Raw genomic sequence first — 21,181 nt, forward strand, 5'->3', positions numbered from 1 at the left:
GAATAGTCAGCAATTGTTATATCTAATGACTATATCTTTTTCATTTATAGTAAATATACTTAAATCCTTAAATAATATCAACTAGTCTTCATCCAATTTAGAATGTACAAGAAAGAGCTATACACCATGAGACAAGCATTAAGTTAGACCCCCATGTAGAATACTTTCAACTGAACAAAGCTGCAATTCTTTCTTCCTTTTTTTCCCCCTTCTTTCTTTTCTCTCTTCTTTCCTTTTTTCCTTTCTTCTCCTTTTAACATTTTAGGGTCACTGTCACAAATAAACTTCTGACACTCAGAAGTTAGCCTTCTGAGTTAATGATACACCAAAATGGAACACAGAAGAAAAACTTAATCTAACTACAAATGGTCTAAAAATTGATAAGCCAGTGAGGAATCCCACCATTGAAGAAAGTAATCTTCAAGGAGAAGACTTGTCTATCCCCTGTCTCTATTCTGTGAGTTTTCTTTTGAAGAACTCACTAGAGGGGCACCAGGGTGGCTCAGTTGGTTAAGTGTCCGACTTCAACTCAGGTCATGATCCCATGGTTCACGAGTTCGAGCCCTGTGTTGGGCTCTGTGCTGACAGCTCAGGACCTGGAGCCTGCTTCAGATTCTGTGTCTCCTTCTCTCTCTGCCCCTTCTCCACTCATGCTCTGTCTCTCTCTCTCAAAAATAACTAAACAGTAAAAAAAAAAAAAAAAAAAAAAAAAAAGTTTAGTGGAAAAATTATCAGGAAGAGGGAGGACAATTGTGGAAATGTGAAAATCTAAATCTAAGTGGATCATTCAAGAACATTTATTAGCTTGGTTCCTATTATTAATCCAGGGACTAATTCGTGATATTGCAGCAGCATAAGGTTTGGTAGACAATGTCATTCTCCACTTGTGACTGGCTTGACGCTATGGCCTCTTTATTATTGGGTGCAGGGAGGAAGAAGCCATCTTGGAGGTTTTGTTATATTTCTTACTCACAGAACATGTTTGAAATTCATCTGTCTCGGGTCTCCTAGGTCTTCTTTGAGAAGAAAAAAGAGCCCAGAGTGAAATTTGTAATTCAGAATCAACTCTTTTATATGCAAATTATTCTTCATTTCTGCCATTGGTGGTTTCTGCATCTTCCAATATGTTTTATGGAACCAGTGTCCTCAAAAGCACCCTTGGGAAGTGTAGGGTATCATCCAGATGTGTATTTTATTCATGTCTAAAATACAATTTGGTGACTTATTTCTCAACTCTCAAGGGGAGTAATATAGCTGGTTTGGGGCAGGTCCATCAAATAACCCCATAGGAGTGGATATGGAACCTCTTGGGATGTTTTTGGGGTTTTTTGGTTTTTGTTTTTTGTTTTTTACCAGATTTATCTATTTAACTCCTTATTTAGTTATTTTTGACAGACTGGGCTGAAGCACATAAGGAGAACCTTTCACCTAATTGTATCCTGAGCATGCCTTGCATTTAGGACCCACATTTTTTCTAATATTAGCATAGAGGTATCATAGAACTCCCTCTACAAATTAGGGTCTTCATTGTGGAAATAGTGTTTCCAATAGTGGAACAGTGCATTTCAACTCAAGAGAAGAAGTCCCAAATTATTTTATTTCTCACATAATTAGAACCCATGTGTATAGTTCTTTATAGTAGCCAAAACATTTTAACACAGGTGTCTCATTTGTTTCTTTTTTTTTTTTTTTTGAGAGAGAGAGAGAGAGAGAGAGAGAGAGAGAGAGAATCTCAAGCAGGCTCCATGCTTAGTGCAGAGCCCCACACAGGGCTCACGCCCACGACCCTGGGATCATGACCTGAGCTGAAATCAAGAGGCAGATGCTCAACCAACTGAGCCACCCATGCACCCCTCATTTGATTCTTGAAGATAATAGCTCTATAAGTTAGATAAGGCAGGTGCTATTAGGGAGAGTATGTGACCTTATTGAACACCTGTACTCACTGTTCTGGGGTCATGGACTCATCCCAGCTCTTCAGCTCCTAATACTGTGTGGTCCAAGGCCCAGCAGCATCAACATCACCTGGGATATTGTTAGAAATACAGTCAGAATCCCTGGGAGTGGAGCCCAATGGTCTGTGTTTCAACAAACCCTCCTGGTGATTCTGATGGGTCCTATAGTTTGAGAATCCCACCACACCCGTACGCTTGCTCAGGTGACTTTAGTACTGGTCAAACAATGTGAGTTCATCATAGTTGTAAGTTTGAAAGTTTTTTCTACTCTACCTCTTCCCCTACTTGCTAGCCTTGGGATCCGGGATAGGTCACTTAACAGCTGACCCCTGGTGATGCGTTTCATCTGCAAAATGAGTAATAATAATAATAATAATAATAATAATAATAATAGCTTCCCTGCCTCAAGTCCTACAGATGAGATCATACAATTTTTTACTAGCTTCCATTATTTACACAGAGTTTGAGTCTTAGGACAAGCTTAGGTTTGTTGCTTTTATATTTGGGGAGTAGTTTAAGCTTAATTATTTAGGAATTGGCAGAAGCCATACTTTCTGAAAGTGGTGAGGAGACTTACAAGCAGTGGGGTGCTGGGGCCAGTTCCTACCGGCTTAGGAGAGCTCATTGTGTGCATGTCTTCTCAACTCTGTGTTAGTGACATCATGTTGGGAGCTTGAAATTAGCCATTGTGGGGGCGATTATGCCACAGAAATTGGTAAATGCTATAAAACAGGGCTTTTGCTCCCAGAGAGCTGGTTGTTAAACATTTACCAGCACACCTTGGTTACAAGGTGATGTTCACATTAGTTATAGCTTCATCTGCGTGTTTGCTGGATCTGATGTTTCAGATCTATCATCATTTAAGACCCATTATAGAGATGAGCATTAGAATATATATAAAGCTAGTAGGATAGAAGTCAGAATCAGCCCACAGAAATGTTTGGTTGGCCTGCAATATTTTTAAAAAGTTAATTCGCTGTCAGATAATTTATTACACTGAACCCCCTTTACCATAGGGCAACAATGGGCTGCAGGCGAATTGTAAATATGTGTATATTGTCCTGTGTGCAACAATCCCCATCATCCTGTTACTTTACATCCACTCAAGGGCTTCACTCTTCATGTTTTCTTACTGTATCCTGGAGGTATTTGCATTTGTTACCCCCCGATATAAAAGAAACTAAATGTGTTTTTTGGAGAATGAGTGGTTTTCCATAGCTAGGATCTGAACGTGCTGTTTTAGGCTTTCCACAAGGTTAATATAGTTGTATTTATAAAGTAGAAAGTCTGGGGAGTAATTCCCATCTTGTTCTGAATTTCAGTTGGTCTGTTTGAATATCCAAGTAAGGATTTGGCCCATTGCTTAACACTTGGGAGCCTGGACTTTTTCCTGGATGGTGAAGACTTTTGAGGGAGGTCTCTACAGGTCTCCGAAAGTGACTAATTTCTGTTTCCCAGTTTGGGGATGCATGACCTGGGCTTTGGAAATATCCACCCCTCAGTAAAATGTATAGCAGAGATGTTTATTCACTGCTAGCCCTTTATTTGAAAATTTTTTTAATGTTTATTTATTTATTTTGAGAGAGAGAGAGAGAGAAGGAGTGGTGGGAGGTGGGGGGCAGAGGGAGAGGGAGAGAAAGAACCCCAAGCAGGTTCAGCACTGTCAGCGAGGAGCCTGACACAGGGCTCAAACCCACAAACCATGAAATCATGACCTGAGCCGAAATCAAGAGTTGGACACTTAACCGACTGAGCCACCCAGGCGCCCCGAAAATGATTTTGATGAGAAAAATGAGATAACGATGTTTTCTTTCAGATCAAAGTTTGTATGTGCTTAGTTTATTTGCCTTGAGGTTTTTCTTTTTCCACAGCATAAAAGCTGTGCCACACTGTGTCTCTACATTTGTGATGTTGGCTCTGGGCATGGCTGTCAATATGGTTGATGGACCTCTGATTAATTTTTAAGCAGGTTAACCTATGGTCCCAAGACTGGCTGATTAAATTGATACTTTTCAGTTTGGTTTGACCCAAGAAGCGCTAACTTTCCCTGTCCCATTGAAAAAATGTTTTGTTTTTTTTTTTTAATTTTTTTTCTTTTCCAACGTTTTATTTATTCTTGGGACAGAGAGAGACAGAGCATGAACGGGGGAGGGGCAGAGAAAGAGGGAGACACAGAATCGGAAACAGGCTCCAGGCTCTGAGCCATCAGCCCAGAGCCTGACGCGGGGCTCGAACTCCCGGACTGCGAGATCGTGACCTGGCTGAAGTCGGACGCTTAACCGACTGGACCACCCAGGCGCCCCGAAAAAATGTTTATTAAGCAATTACGATGGGACAGGCCTTTGAGCACTGTGCTCAGGGGCACCTGATGAACCATAAACAAAGCCCGGATGTGGTTAATGCTCTAAGTGGAAGAGCATGGGGTTTCATATCTGTCATACAATCTTTTCAGGTCTCCAGGTAGTTTTCTACCTAAAGTATTACCCCCTTAAAACGTATATGATTACTTGCATCACATCCCAAATTTTCACTTGGTAAAAAAAGGAAATGTTTGGGATCATGTTTACTTTATCAGCAAGTGTCATTTAGGATGATTGTTTCTGGGGGCCTCCTTTCTTTCTTTTTTTTTTTTTTTTAATTTTTTTTTTCAATGTTTATTTATTTTTGGGACAGGGAGAGACAGACCATGAACGGGGGAGGGGCAGAGAGAGAGGGAGACAGAATCGGAAACAAGCTCCAGGCTCTGAGCCATCAGCCCAGAGCCCGACGCGGGGCTCGAACTCACGGACCGCGAGATCGTGACCTGGCTGAAGTCGGACGCTTAACCGACTGCGCCACCCAGGCGCCCCTGGGGACCTCCTTTCTACTTGTTGGATGATATGCTGCCCAATTCATGAATCATCGAACAAAGCCAATTAGATCTTTAAATTAAAAAAAAAAACAACAGAATAATTCTTTGTATAAGAAAACTTGTGCCACCTTGCTGGTAACCTGTTCAAACTAATTCTGCTCTATAGGTATAGATTTAGTGGGTTTTGTTGAATGGGAAAATTCAGATGGGTGATAAGAAGTCAAAAGTTTTCTTCCAGCTGCTAACTTTTATAATGAAAACGATGCCTTTCTGGCAAAATATCTAAGCACAGCACTTGTAGAGGTTGTTTCCAGATCCCAGAAGTATTTTGCATTGTGGAGACAAGAGAAGAACAGGGAGTCACTGGGAGCTGTTTGCTAGTTGTATCACCGAGGGAAAGTTATTTAAGCTCTGGGAGCCTTAATCATAAAGGATAAAATACCTACCTACTTTTGGGTTCCCTGAGAATTAAATGATCTACTACAAGTTCTTAGCATGTAATACACAATAAACACTAGCTATTATTTTCTTAAAGATTTTTTTAATCTTTATTTCTTGATCTTTTTGAGAGAGAGAGAAAGACAGTGAAGTCCGTGAATCTGTGACCTGAGCCGAAGTTGGACGCTCAACCGACTGAGCCATCCAGGCAGCCCCCCAAAGATATATATTTTTTTTAATTTAAGTTAGACCTGACAAATTATCTTCTTTCACTAGTTCAGTGTCATATTGATGATTTTTAGATTTTCTTTTTTCTTTTTTTTTAGTCCATAGGAAATGATCCTCAACTCATGTTGATGATTATTAGATTCTTTCTTTCTTTCTTTCTTTCTTTCTTTCTTTCTTTCTTTCTTTCTTTCTTTCTTTCTCCATGCGAAATTATCCTCAACCGAGACATATGGACCAGCAATAATACGACTCTTGGGGGCCATGAATTAAACTTTTGAGGATGCAAAGGAGCCATTCTCCCCTAAGCCTGCCCCACAGCCAACTCATTCCCATTTTCTTTTTTCCCCCTGTACCTGGGAGAATGGGAGTTTTTGTCTCAGAGGAGCATGAAAAGGCACTTTAGGACCACCTCCACTATTAATAAAATAGCCAACATCTTTTGAGCCTTTTGTACATATATTATTATCATGAAATCTCTACAACAACATTGTACAGTGGATATCATCCCCATTTTACAGAGAAGCAGCCTGAGGCTTGACAAGTTAAATAGCTTGCCCCACATCCCTCAGTTAAGTGTTAGAGCTAGAATTCAAAGCCAAGTCTATCTAAACTCCAAAGCCCAGGCCTGGGAAAAGGAGAGCTGGATTTCAAAGCCTCAAAGGTGTTTGTCTCCAGCTCCTAGGCTCGCTGTGCCTCCCTAAGGACCTCATCGTGTCAAAGAAGTGTGGGATTCTCTCTGCTCTCAGAACATTCTCACTCTCTGCCCTGCAGGGGAGCCCCGGTCTTAGCGATGCACTCTGTTCATTTCCTGTGGCTGCTGTAACAAATTATCCCAAACGTAGTGGCTTAAGACAACAGAAATGGATTCAGTCATAGTTCTGGAGGCCACATAACCCAAATCAAGGTGATGGCAGGACCACACTTCCCTTAGAGGCTCTCGGGCAGATTCTGTTCCTTGCCTCTTCCAGCTTCTGGTGGCTGTTGGTGTTTGTTGGCCTGTAGTGCAGTACTCCAATCTCTGCCTCTGTCTTCACCTGGCCTTCTCCTCTGGCCATCAGCTCTTTACTGTGTGTCTCATAAGGAAACTCGGCAGTGGACTTAGAGTCCACTCAGATAATACAGGATGTTCTCTTCATCTCAGGATCCTTAACTGAATGACATCTGCAAAGACCCTTTTTCAAAATCAGGTAACAGTCACAGGCTCTAAAAATTAGGACATGAACATACCTTTCAGGGCCCACCAGTTCAACCCATGACACATGCTATTGGATGCTTTCCCGGCAAGCAGGCAATTTCCTGTCCCTCATTTCCCACTCTGGGCAGACATGATGTCCGGCCAAGGTGCTTCTCTGGCAGAATGACTAATTACAACCAGATTTCACAACTCAGTGTTTCAAAAATATTGTCATGCTTTTACTGTTAATAACACATTTTTAAGTCCAGCTAAAAGCCTACGGGGCTTCCCCGGAAGTGGTCATAGCCTCTCTCATGAGGTTTTGTTCTCTTTCAGATTGCTGACCTGCAGCTCCATAAGCTGGATGAACTGGACTGTCTGATTCAGGGCCTGCTTTACGTCGACTCCATTGGCTTCAATGGCAAGCCAGAATGTTACTATTTTGAAAATCCCACAAATCCTGAATTGTGTCAAAAAAAGCCGTACTGCCTTGATAACCCATACCCTATGTTGCTGGTGAACATGGGCTCGGGTGTCAGCATCCTAGCAGTGTACTCCAAGGACAACTATAAAAGAGTTACAGGGACCAGGTAAACATGGTTTCTACTAGAAGAACCTTTCTGTACTTAAATCCAGGCGTCTCTCTTGAAGACCAGTTTGTAAAAAGATTCTTTGTACTGAGTACGTTTTTAAAAGAAGGATCTTACGCTCCTCAGCCAACCAGAAAGGATTTATTGCATGATATGTTAAAATAGTAGAAGGATGCTTTATATAAAGGTGAATAAAACACAGTCCTTACCCTGCTGGAAACTGGTCAGGTTGAGGGAAGGATTAGCACACACCAAACAGAAGGCAGTCCATGTTAAGTGCCAAATGAATGGCAGGGACAATAAGAGAGTAGAATTCAGAAGAAAGGATGCTTGGGATGGTCAGAGAGGGCTTCGGAAGAAACCTTCTCTTGGAATTTCCTTGGTGCCTGGCACAGGATGCCAGTCACACCCCACAAGTGGCTTGAAATAAATCACCACTGCAACCAGTAAAGCAAACTGGGTTTACAAAAAATGTTTTTTTTTTACCCTGAGTTAAATGTTCCAGCTGAAAGCCAGAATGGTTGGCACAGGGCACAGGGACTCTGCAAGTGCAACTGACGGGAAGACAGTGCTGCAGCTGCACTCGGGCGGGGTGCCTTGCTTTTAGCGCGCGCACACGCCCAAGTGCAGTTGTGCCCAGCTTCCTGTTCGTAGTGATTCAACAGGGGCAAAAGAATCCAGTGTCAGAAATCTCTGAGAAATGCTAGTGTAAACAAAATCTAGGAAGTTTCTCTTACTTCTAAGTGAAGGATTCGGTGTGAAGTGTTTCTCCCACCAATTGGAGCACAGAACCCGTTTTTGGAGGAATAACTTAAGGAACCAGTGCCAGGTGGAATGCATAGTTTTGGACATGGTATCAAACCCGTCGTTGTTAATAGATGAAGATATCGTGGAACTTCTCTGGGCCTCAGTGCCCTTGTTTGTGCCACAAAGGGGGTTGTTTCTTAGGTCGTTTCTATGGGCATTTCTAGTGCTGACATCCTCCACTATTACTTCCCCATTAGGAGAAGAGCACTGTTTTTCGGGCGTATTTCTCTGCCCTGTGATGGGTCCGCATTAGTCAATGTGATTCACCACTGGGGAAGGGAAGATTTAATCCTCCAGAAGACTTGGGCAATGTCTGGAGACATTTTTTTTTTTTTTGGTTGTCATAATCGGATGTGGGGTGTGACTGGCATCTAGTGGCTAGAGGCCAGGGACACCACTAAATATCCTACAAAGCACAGGGAAGCCCCCAACAACAAAAAGGTACTGAACCCCAAAAGTCAATAGTACTGCTGTTGAGGAACCCTGGCATGTGCGTGCGCGCACACACACACACACACACACTCCGACTGAATCCTGCTTGTGTTCAGAATATCGAATGTTAATCGCTACTCGGCACACATTTTTTCAGTGAGCATACAGAACTAAGCTTCCTTGCTCACAGAAGAATCACAGCTGTCCCACGACTGTATTAGGACTGTCAGGAGTGTCAAAGACAAATGAATATTTCGGCCAAGCTGGTTTTACCTTAGAGAGTGATCTCCTAATACAAGTACAGTTTTGAAGAAACTACAGACTTCTTCCCAGAAGGAGTCCTTGATTGGTAGGAGCTAGTCCCAAGGTAACAAGCTAAATAAACACTTTTCCTCAGTTAGAGATATTTATAATTTCGTTGATTAACACTTAGCAAATTCATGCATCACAATCACAATTCTATTTTCTCAAACTTGGAAGTTCCAGGAATCTAGATCATCTTCTTGAACAGCTGCTGATGAGCTAATTGTGGTGTTTGGCTTCTATTACATGTGTAATCATGCTCATGAATTCCCATTATTGGTAAATGCCCATGAATGACCGGTGTGTTGCAACCATCAACAGACCCTGTCTGGATATCCAAGTTACTCTGCAAATGCTTTTCGACCAGTAGTTTTGGAAACATGCTGTAGCCGACTGAAGGTTCATAGAGAGCCCTTTCGAGGGCTGCCACAGGTAGGGGAAGGAAAGGAAACATCAGTTCTGTGGGCTGCAGCTCCTCCTTGGCCAACCAGAGTTGTTCTGCCAAAGGCTCCCAAGTTACAAAAGCACCGATATAAATAAACTATTATGGTCGGCAACGAACGTCAGTTTGTAAAACACACTTTGGGGATCACTGATCTAAGCAAATGGCTTCAGCTTTAAGTTTACTACTGCTATCGTGAACTGGTGCCTATAACCCCAGGTTTTTTGTGATTATGTTATACTCTATTTTCTCAAACATTTTTATTTTTAGGAAGCCACATCATTACAGGAGATCAGTTTCTTTTAAGCATATGACTTTATTATTTTTTTAATTTTATTTTTTATTTTTTTAAATTTGCATCCAAATTAGTTAGCATATAGTACTTTATTATTTTTTTAGTGTTTATTTATTTTTGAGAGAGAGACAGAGAGACAGAGAGAGGGGAGGGGCAGAGAGAGAGGGAAACACAGAATCCGAAGCAGGCTCCAGGCTCTGAGCGATCAACACAGAGCCGGACATGGGGCTCAAACTCACAAACTGCGAGATCATGACCTGAGCCAAAGTTGGACGCTAAACTGACTGAGCCACCCAGGCGCCCCTTAAGCATATGATTTTAAATGGTTCGTTTCATGTTATGTGTAATTTTATCGCATCCTAGATGAGGTAGTGACCCCTTTTTTGTTCTATTGACACTACTCCAATTTTATTGTAGAAGCTAAAGAAAAAAGAGGACTTTACAGCTGACATTGTTGGAATGTGCAGATTATTAAAAGGGGAATGTAAAGAATTTTGGAACTTAGGTGAAAGCAATAGTGCGGCTCATCTCATTGTTCTGGAATCTATTTTAAGGGCACAAGCCCTCAGTAATTGAAGGTTTCTTCTCCTTTTCCCTAAAATCCCTCACTACAAGGTTGTTGGTTTTTGGAAAAAAAAAAAAAATGATGATGATGCTATTCGACAGCTGCTCCCTGGCAGTATGTTTTTGTCTCCAGTTTGCTGAGGGTCTTACCGTGTCTATGGAAACAAACTGATGTACCTGATCATGAGCGAGAGAACCACTTTGATTAAATCCTGGTTAGCAGGTTGAGGATATTAATAAAGTGCTCTTCTGCGACTGTGCGTCCTTTCCTCCCATCTGCAGCGTGCCAGCGACGCACATGCATGCTCGCTTTCCCCACGCAGCCCCGATGCTTTGTCTGGAGCCACGGGTCATCTTCCAGCCACACAAAGCACTCGTCCGTGTCCACTCATACCAACACATCAGTTGACGAATTGCCTTCTTTCTAAGTCCGCCAATGTCTCCGGTTGCCTAGATTGAGAGTAGGTTGTTGACTGCCTTGATTGACAGGAATACCTGATGTTCAAAGAAAGGTTGTTAGCATGGATGAAAGCAGCTAGAAGCATGAGAAATGACTTAAAAACATACAGAGACAAATCCAGATGGCACGCAAACCAAAAATTGTCCCCACTAAAATATACTAGCTTTGGAGGGCAGACTGAAACCGACAAGGTGTGTGCCACACCGTGTTAAATGTAAATAAGTTTTCTTAGAGGAAATCCAAATGTCTACTGTGACGGACTTGCCAAGGCAGGGATGTCCATGAGATCTTTATTTCCTCCTGCTACTGTACCTTCAGTGTGGGTAGCTGCCTCTGGTGGTGCCTAGCTACATAATTTTCCACAAGGAGCTATAGTTTCAATCAAGTATGTATTTTTGTAAGAATCACTATTTAAGAAATATCACATACAGTTTCGTTTTAGATACAACTTAAAGAACTGTGTGCCTGTCTATAATCTGGCACCTTCTTGTCGACAGTTATTGACAGAAAATAGAGTTTCCCCTAGAGTTTCTTGCTTCAAATTTAAATTTAAAATAACCTTCACCTCCACTTGAATTTTCTCTTAGAATTAAAAAGCCAGTACCCAAACACACATGGGCTTCCCAGGGCTAGCAGCTCGTGGAGCTCGAGGACAAAACTGACATAAGCAATTGACTCTTCTGCATTTGCTCGTCTACGTGGTAGAGTGAAACCCAGGCCAGGGTCAGTGCCTCTTTCCCTGCCCGGAGGTCACTGGTGATAGCTCCACTCCAAGCCTGCTTCTCTTTCTGTCACGTAACTTTGACATTAAGACGCAACTAAATTCATTCTCAACTACCATAATTAGTTTCTAATTTTGTCTAAAGAGACTATTTTAGAAGACTTTTCCCCAAAACGACTGAAAGCTTTTAAAACATAGCTCAGCGTTGAAACTGTTTTATGACTTTTGTTACAATTTTTTACTACTGGGTAGTAAGTAAAATATTAACCTTTTCCAGAGTCTACCAGAAAAAAATCCAGTATGTGAGCCATCAGTGGTTTCCATTTAGAAATTTCTAAGAAGGTTCAATGAGATTATGTCTGCTAGAGGTCAAGGTAAAAGATAACAGCTTCTGGGCAGGCTGTTCCTCACAATCCTAGGTCAGTCTGGCTCTGCACTTGTGAACTTCGTGTACACAAGTTTTCTTTTTCCAAGTATATGTATGAAGCTACACTTTTTTTTCATAGCAGTCATTTCTCTGGTTATTTGCTGCTTTCAGACCACTTACATAAGAGAGATCCTGATTCGCCCCATTTTATAGGTGAGAAGACTCAGTGAGATTCTTAGGTTAGTGGCTAGCTGAAGGTCTCACAACGGAAATCAGTGAAAGTCTTTCTCTGGTTTTATTCTTCAATTCAGGGGCAAGTTTTCCTTGGTGTTTCTTTTTAGCCTCTGCCCTTTTTTTTTTTTTAATCCAATCTACCCTAAAGCTATTTTGCACCCTCCACAAAATTCAAGTGCCCCTTTGTTTTTCTTCTGTTTTTATTAACCCGTATTAGTGACCTTGTTGTAGTTGGGGACTCGGATGGGCATATCTTAAAGTAAAATTTAAAAATAAACCTTATTGTTCCTTCAGTCTTGGAGGTGGAACATTCCTAGGCCTATGTTGCTTGCTGACTGGTTGTGAGACCTTTGAAGAAGCTCTGGAAATGGCAGCTAAAGGCGACAGCACCAATGTTGATAAGCTGGTGAAGGACATTTACGGAGGAGACTATGAACGATTTGGCCTTCAAGGATCCGCTGTAGCATCAAGGTAGAGACGAAGTAGCTAGGAGCCATAGTGTTTAAACAAGGCAACCTCTCCACCCTGGCCATTCACTTAGTTATTTTTAAAAATGTCAACCCACCAGCCTGGTGCAAGTATCTATGGTTATTGGAGCTCAGACTTGATCTCCCACCCTTTATAAAGCACTGAGATGTTTAGCCTTTGATGCTTGTGCTTAAAATAGGGCAGCTTTGAAAGAAGGTTCTGGAAAACTGCAACAGTTTCCCCTGTTCCATTCTTGTCAATATATCTAGAGAGCATTAAAAAAAATTTTTTTCCCATTAATAGTCATGCTACTTTGCCCCTATTTAAAAAAAAAAAAAAAAAAAAAAAGGGCAGCCAACCATTCATATTGTAATCCTGTCTGCTTGTAAACCATGGTAGCCAAATCAGGTCATTTGAATTTGAACAGTTATTCATAAGGCTTTCCACAGTACTTTGGTGAAAGCGTGGGACCTGCCTGAGGATGATTTTGAACACTCTCGCTAATATTTCCAACATAGCTTTGGCAACATGATGAGTAAGGAAAAGCGAGATTCCATCAGCAAGGAAGACCTCGCCCGAGCCACACTGGTCACCATCACCAACAACATTGGCTCCATTGCTCGGATGTGTGCGTTGAATGAGGTAAGGCCTTAACCCAGAGAAAGACTTGTGTCATTCATACACATCATCTTTAGCAGTGCAAAACTGTTGACCCTGACAAAATTGTAGATCCTTGGGAAGCCTGCCCTTTGTCCTAATCACATCTTGTAGAACATGAGGGGTGTGTTTTGGGAAATGGAAAGGAGCATGTGTCTTATTTTTAAGAGGCACTGGATAATAAATGGTAAGCCATCTAATCATGGAAACCAGGTAAAATTTACCACATGTACCATAGCCACTCTGACCATCATTATTACCATGTACCTACTGAAATGTGGGGGAAAGACTGTGCATCCTTGCAAATAACTGCAGGTAAAGTGTTCCACTTGCAATAGTTGATATTCTCTCTGCTTTCAGCTTCTTTACAGTGTTGCCTTGTGGCATGGAGTTCAAGCAGCATTGTACAGGGCTATCAAAGCATAGAGAGCTTGCTACAGCCGAGGCCAGCCAGAGCCCCAGGCACAAAAAGGGGTGGGGCTGGTGACAGACAAAGTTTTGGTAACATGGTTTGAAACACTGCAGAATTCCTGCAGGAAAATAGAACTCTTTTCTGAAAGACGAGACCTGTAAAGTAGCATGGCTCCCACTGAGTTGTGTTAGGAAGACAAGAAAGGGGTCGGGAACATGTAACACGCAACGGGTAATAGAAGTTATATTAACGAATCACAGTTGCATCCGTGATGGAGTTCTTAAAAATATAATTTTAATAGAAATACATACAGAAGACAGTCAAATCCTAAGTGTACAGCTTGAATTTTCACACACCTGTATAACCACCACTCAGATCAAGAAATAGAACATTACAGGTACTGCAGAAACCAGCCCCTGTCCCCTCCTAGTTGAACAGTGGGGTTTTAAACACGGTAAGAGGTGATCTTTATGACGGGTGGTGCCAGCCCGGCCTTTGAGCTCTGGGGTTACAACTTTGAATAGAATATGCCACTGGTCTGTGGCTCAGGGTCACAACTTTTTTAAGTCCCTGTCTGAGATGGAGTTTAAATGAAAGGCCAGGAGTTTAAATGCAAGGCTGAAGTGGAAAGAAAGAATGTATTCCAGCCATGTGCCTTTCAAAGTCCACTGCAGTCATGGGACTCATTTTAACAGAGGATTTATTTTTTGACCTTAACCTTTAAAGGGAGTTTTTTCCAGGTAGCCAAACAAAGCCTGACCAATATGTGTGTAGTGGGCTGTCCTCACATACTCACAAAGGTCAGCTGGATGGCAATGTCCCTGCCCCACAGGGTCATAGATGCCCTTTCCCCTGCTTTCCATGCACTTTGAGTGAGCCAGCAGGTCTTTTTACAGAAATCATAATCACTTTAGGGGGAGGTTGACTGGTTTTATTTTTCACTCTTGATCTCAATTTCCTACCATTTATTGTTGGAGTGTAGCAAAAATGGTGGGTTTTTTTTTTTAAGTATGGCCGATGAGAGGAATCACCCACCCGGTGACCTTGGGCAAGGGCTTTATTAGCCGGTGACCTGCCAGTGCAGGCTCCCTGTGGGCACACCACAAAGTGGCAGCAGGGTTTCCTGTCAGAGCCATAGTGTGAGCTCTTCAGTCATTGCTTAGCGTGCTGGAGTCACAGAGTGGAGAGCCCTTGAACTCGGCTACTTCATAGAGGGGCACCACGTTTACAGATTCTAAAATATTTTGCTGTGATTATTGGAATCCTGTAAAATGCTTCTCCATCAACATCAAACTTTTTATTCATATTATTGGATAGAAAATACAAACACATGGGGCGCCTGGGTGCCTCGGACCCAGCGTCGGACTTGGGCTCAGGTCATGATCCCATAGTTCGTGAGTTCAAGCCCCCCATCAGGCTTTCTGCTGTCAGCACGGAGGACGCTTTGGATCCTCTGTCTTCTCTCTTTCTGCCCCTCCCTTGCTCATGCACCCGTGCGCACGCATGCTCTCTCTCTCTCTCAAAAATAAACATTAAAAAAAAAAAAAAAGCACATGACACAGAGTTCTAAAGACACCGAAAGGGTATATGAGGAAGTGAGTAAGTATTTCCACCTGGAAATTTCCATTTCCATCTGGAAATGTTAGCCTCACTAGAGGTAGCCATTGTTCTCCACTTTTGGGCTTTTATTCTATCTTCTATGCAATAAAGGAGAAACATTTCCTTCCAAAGGCAGCAAAAAAAAGCACATGACACAGAGTTCTAAAGACGCCGAAAGGGTATATGAGGAAGTAAGTATTTTCACCTGGAAATTTCCATTTCCATCTGGAAATGTTAGCCTCACTAGAGGTAGCCATTGTTCTCCACTTCTGGGGTTTTATTCTATCTTGTATGCAATAAAGGAGAAACATTTCCTTCCAAAGGCAGCAAACTCTAAAACATTCTTTTTTTGTAACAACACTTTTATTGAGATATAATCTCACCTCATACAATTCACCCTTTACATATTATTGTATGTTTTGCTTTGATTGTTCATCAACTTTTTATTATGAAAATTGGTAAGCCTACGTAAAGGAGTCGAATGGTATAAAGAACCTCCTTATATCTATTAACCAGACTCAACAGTTATCAAGACTTTGCCACACACACCTTATCTGTTTTCTTCTTCCTCCTCCCTCTGCTCCTCTCTCCTCCTTTTGTTCCTCCTCTCTGTTTTGCTAAAATATTTAAAAGCAAATACCAGACGTTATATCAGCCTACCTCATATACTTCAATATGCACTTTTGGGAATATGGCCTCTTGCTTTTTTACATGAGAATACATGTGAGTGTTATATCTTTCCTACTGCAATGTTATTTTTATTTTTTATAAATGTTTACTTACTTATTTTGAGGGAGGGAGGGAGAGAGAGCAAGAGAGCCAGCATGCACCTGAGTGGGGGAGGGGCAGAGGGAGAGGGAGAGTCCCAAGCAGGCTCTGTGCTGTCAGCGCAGGCCCAACTCGAGGCTCAGTCTCACCAACCGTGAGATCATGACCTGAGTAGAAATCAAGAGTCAGATGCTTAACCAACTGAGCCATCCAGGTGCCTCGTCAACATTATTTTTTTTAACTAATTTCCTGAGATTTTCTCTAGTCTTTCTTTCTTTCTTTTTTTTTTTTTTCATAGTCGTATCTTTGACTCACTTGGAATTTATTTGAAATGAGGACTGTCCATCAGCTTTTATTGTCATTCTGTTCCTTCTGGCTCATTACCAGCATAATGCAGGACTGGGGCTTTGGTCAAGTCCCAGTTGGACTTCCTTGTTTTAGGTGAAAAGGCAGAACTCCTAAATTTCATTAAATTCTTCTTTAATCTGAGTTTCTTACTTTGAGTGTTTCTTGTCGCATCTCAGTCTGAGCAGTTTGTAGCTACCATTGTTATTTGTGGAAGCTTATTAAAACCACCTCCCACCTGTCCACCCATGGACAATTTTCACTGTAATTAATGGGCTCATCAACTTACCCTGTCAAAACTGGAGACGGTTAAGAGGCCATGTTCCTAGATCCTGATTATTCCTGATAGACTGAACAGAAAATAATGTCAGCTTCCAAGACTCTCTTCCATTTGACATAAGTGACCATAGCAACTGACTCTGTGAATGAGTGGTAGTGACCAGCTTCTGCATGGTAGACAGGCTGAGCTCAGTGTTAAGTGTGTGTGCAGAATGCAAATCCACATCCATGTCACCAAAGCTACAAGCATATTTTTCTTTTCCATATTTTAACCCACATGCTGACCAAACAGGATAGTCCACCATACATCCTAAGGGTAGAGACTGGGAGTTGTTTCTTTTTGTATTCCTGGTGTTTGGTACAGAGCAAATGGGGCAAACCTGTTGGATGAATAATAATACCATTGCCATTTTATTTGTGAATTGGTTATAATAATAATTTATAGCTGGAATTTGAGGGATTGGAGGAATGCATAAGCAAATTTAGCTGAATTAGACTCCAATTACAATTTTATATGTGTGTGGTGGTAGCTGAATTTCATATCAGACCTAAGTCAATCTAACATAATACCTGCAAACAAGCCCAATAGAGGTCTCTGCCTCGCCCAACCAGAATCTCACCCTCTCATCCTTGTGGAATGCGCTATGACGTTTGTTCAACTTCCTCTCGGAAATGCTGAAATAATTTCACTTAAAAAAATTCACTGTTGAAGGTCCTGGGAGCACATGGAGTATGGAACACTGGGTCTTTGCTACATGCTGCTTTTATACTATCATTTCATTGTTTTCCTTTAATTTTTTTTCCAGAATATTGACAGAGTTGTGTTTGTTGGGAATTTTCTCAGAATCAATATGATCTCCATGAAACTGCTAGCATATGCAATGGATTTTTGGTCCAAAGGACAGCTAAAAGCTCTGTTTTTGGAACACGAGGTAGGTCAAGTCTACATGGACTTAGTCATCCTGCGTGGAGTGTATTGGGTGTTGTCTAACTTTCGAGTGAGTCCCTCCGTTTTAAAATTGGGCAAATAGAAAGACTTGCCATTTAAACTTTGCACTTAGACAAAGGATAAAGAAGAACTATATATAAAATGGAAGCTTTCTTCTCCAACAATCAGGACTTGTAGTTGGTTAGTAATAATTTTAAAAATCAGGTAAAATGGGTAATCATTAAAAAATATCTCTCTACTTTAACCATTTTAATATAAAATGTATAAATGTTCATTCACTCACAAATTTTTCAGTGTAGGACCAAGGTTTATTTGGAGCATGGATTGGAACTGGAGCATGGATTTCTGCTGATTGGAACTCTGCTGTTTGCTTTCTGTTTTTTTTAAAGTTTATTTATTTATTTTGAGAAAGAAAGAGAGAGAGAATCCCAAGCAGGCTCTGCACTGGCAGCGCAGAGCCCAATTGGAGGCTCGAACCCATGAACCATGAGATCATGATCTGGGCTGAAGTCGGAGGCTTAACCGACTGAGCCACCCAGGCGCCCCTGCTGTTATCCTTTTTTTCATAATCTGCAAGTATTATATAGCTTCTTTGATGTCTGATCTGTGTCTTTAAAATGGATTAAGAAATTAAAGATACTTATGAAGCAATTTGTTTGCATAATCCTAGATTTTCTCCTCAACCTTTCATATTTCATATCCACCTACATAGAGAGGTTTGTGACTCCTTTTTTCAGTCTTTTTCAAGAATTTAACTGGGGGTTCCTGGGTGGCTCAGTTGGTTAAGCATCCAACTTCAGCTCAGGTCACGATCTCACGGTTCATGGGTTCAAGCCCCACATTGGACTCTGTGCTGACAGCTGGGAGCCCGGAGCCTGCCTCACCTTCTGTGTCTCCCTCTCTCTCTGCCCCTCCCCTGCTCACACTCTGTCTCTCTCTCTGTCTCTCTCTCAAAAATAAACATTAAAAAAAATTTTTTTGAGAATTTAACTGGATTTTCATAGAAGTGTCCATTTATTTTGTACTCTTTTTATTGGTTTAGATGATACGTAATTAAATTAGATTACGACATTAACAATAAAAGTGTCCTAAACAAATCTGAGGATAAACACAGCTGACTCTTGGCAAGCAGACAACTCTGCTGGCAGGAACGGAAGTGCCAGGGCTGCTCAGGGCAGCCTGGTGGCCCAGAGAGGCTGGTGTCCCTAGGCGTTAGCAACCTGTTTGCATAGGAAGCGGAGATCAGTTAATTCAGAGAGTCCCTTATATGGAGTTTCTATAATTCTATACATCAGAGGTTTCTAACAGTAAGCGAGGGACCTCCCTCTCCTTTGCCCACTTCCTCCACCACCACCTTTAAAATCAGTACTTTAAGGGGCGCCTGGGTGGCGCAGTCGGTTAAGTGTCCAACTCTTGATCTTGATCTCTGCTCAGGTCGTGATCTCACAGTTCACGAGTTTGAGACCCGCATCAGGCTCTGCATTGATGGCAGATGGCATGGAGCCTGCTTGGGATTCTGGTCTCTCCTTCTCTCTGCCCCTCCCCTGTTTGTGCTCGCTCTGTCTCGAAATAAATAAACTTAAAAATAAAATAAAATCAGTATTATAGAGAGCGACAGTTTATCACAGGAGGTACCTAATCCCTGGGGTATATTGTAGCAGAAAAAACTTTGAGAGAACCAATATTGCAAACTTGTAATGAGTAAGTACTGTGGCATTTTTCTCATCTCCAAACTGAATTATTTATTTGAAAAGTCGCTGATGCATTTATAAGTTACTTACAGTTTTCTAAGCCCATATTTTGTTTTCTTAAAGCAGCTAAAACAGTAAGAATTTAACTAGGAAAGACTTAAGGCTTAGTGATAGAACTTAATACTAAAGAAAGCCGGTTTTTTTGTTTTTTGTTTTTTCGGCCGACCTATAGCATGGAGTGATAGAACTTTGGGGGAATAGAGTCCGAGAACTTTTACCCCCCTCCCCCTCCAACCAGAGCAGCTCCCTTTTGATCTGCTTGTTTATCGTTTCCACCTAAGGTTTTGTTTGAAAAAGAAGAAAGCACCTCAGCTTTAAAAAGGCAATTAAAATGAAAAAAGAAAACCACTGTTCTAGTTCAGCTAGAGTTGCCATATTTAGTGATTAAAAACACAGGACACAGTTATTTTATCTGGCATTTATCTGTATTTTATCTGGCAACCCTAAGTCCAGATTCTCTTCAACTAAGGCAGAAAACAAACCCTGCAAGCCATCAGGAATTAAAAGCCATCTACAAGGCACATGGGTGTTAGTTGGTGGTAAAATAGGGAGTGAGATCCATCATTTTGGGGAAAGTCATTTCTGTAGGTGAAAATGTAGTCACCTGTATTAGTTTGTACAATCCTAGGCCTCTGTGGACTACGGCTTTGCTTTGTTACGCACATATCGTAACTTAGTCTTTATGGCCAATGAAAGTGGGGCGTTTTTATAGTCCGTTGTAAATATCTCTCAGAAAATTCTCTGCGTTCTTAAATTCACTCTGGCTTACGCAGGCATTCCTGGAGGACACTGTGGAGAGAGAACTTTTGGGAGGTGCTGGTGGGGTGATTTTCCTGCCCTGCCTCAGGGGTCCTCATTCACTCCTTCTCATTCATTCCACTAGTAGGATTGAGAAGTAGTCAGCTGCTAGGAGAACTTAGACAATAACTGTGCGTCTCCATCTTTGTGTGAGTCTTCCTAAAGTGGGATGATAATAATATTTATCTCATAAAGTTATTGTGAAGATTGAATGAGTAAATTCATGTAAAGTGCTTAGAACAATTTTTAGCGTAGGAGTGCCTGGGTGGCTTAGTCAGTTGAACATCCAATTTTAGCTCAGGTCATGATCTCACTATTGGTTGGTTCCAGCCCCATGTTGCAATTTGCGCTGACAGTGTGGAGCCTGCTTGGGATTCTTTGTTTCCCTCTCTCTCTGTCCCTCCCCCACTCGTACTCTCTCTCTCTGTCTCTCTCAAAAATAAATAAACATTTTTTAAAACTTTTTTTAGAAGAACAATTTTGGGGACGCCTGGGTGGTTCAGTTAAGCGTCTGACTTCGACTCAGGTCATGATCTCGCCGTTTGTGAGTTCGAGCCCTGCATCGGCCCTGTGCTGACAGGACAGCTCAGAGCCTGGAGCCTGCTTGGATTCTGTGTCTCCCTCTCTCTCTGCCCCTCCCCCATTCGTGCTCTGTCTCCCTCAAAAATAAATAAACACTAAAAAAAATTTTTTTAAGAACAATTTTTAGCACATTATGAAACCTCAAGAAATGTTAGCTGGTGGTAGCAGAAGCGGGGATCCTACCATGTAGTATTTACCCCTGGCACGTTGCCTCCCATTTCCACTGGTGACCGTTGACTCAGCAACACGAGTGGAGCCTTCTACCTTTTGGAAACCAAGTTCTCTCAAAATTTTTATTTTTCATTTCCTCTCATTTTCACAAAAATATGGGCTTTTATTTTCCGGGTGAGCAAAGTGAATCTCGGGCTGATTTAGATGCCATTCCGAGATCTATGAGGGAAGCTTAGCGTTCTCTCCTGTGAGACACAACCTTGAAGTCAGACAGGCTTGGGGTTGAGCCCTGGCATAAGCGTATGACGCTGAAAGGGAAATTTACTTTATTACCTTCCATTTCTCATCGGGTAATAATAATGAATTTCGCCATGGCAAGAATTAAAACACTAACACTTATAATTGTAACACTAACAATTCCAGCACTCATGTAGTACACACAAAGTGCCAGACATTTTCCTAAGCACTTTATTGACATCAGCTAATTTATTGAATATAGAAAACCAGGTATACAGGGCGTCTGGGTGGCTCAGTCAGTTAA

General features: G+C 41.6%; 1 protein-coding gene across 1 annotated transcript in view; it reads left to right on the forward strand.

Moving 5' to 3' along the window:
- The window catches only part of PANK1 (pantothenate kinase 1), a 54,931-nt gene that overhangs the window by 30,846 nt on the left and 2,904 nt on the right, over positions 1–21,181 (forward strand). The window contains 4 exon segments of the mRNA XM_030334499.1: positions 6,983–7,236; positions 12,156–12,332; positions 12,848–12,971; positions 17,196–17,321. Coding sequence (XP_030190359.1) covers positions 6,983–7,236; positions 12,156–12,332; positions 12,848–12,971; positions 17,196–17,321 — 681 coding nt within the window.

Source organism: Lynx canadensis, chromosome D2 (genome assembly GCF_007474595.2).
Source record: "Lynx canadensis isolate LIC74 chromosome D2, mLynCan4.pri.v2, whole genome shotgun sequence".
Lineage (NCBI taxonomy): Eukaryota > Metazoa > Chordata > Mammalia > Carnivora > Felidae > Lynx > Lynx canadensis.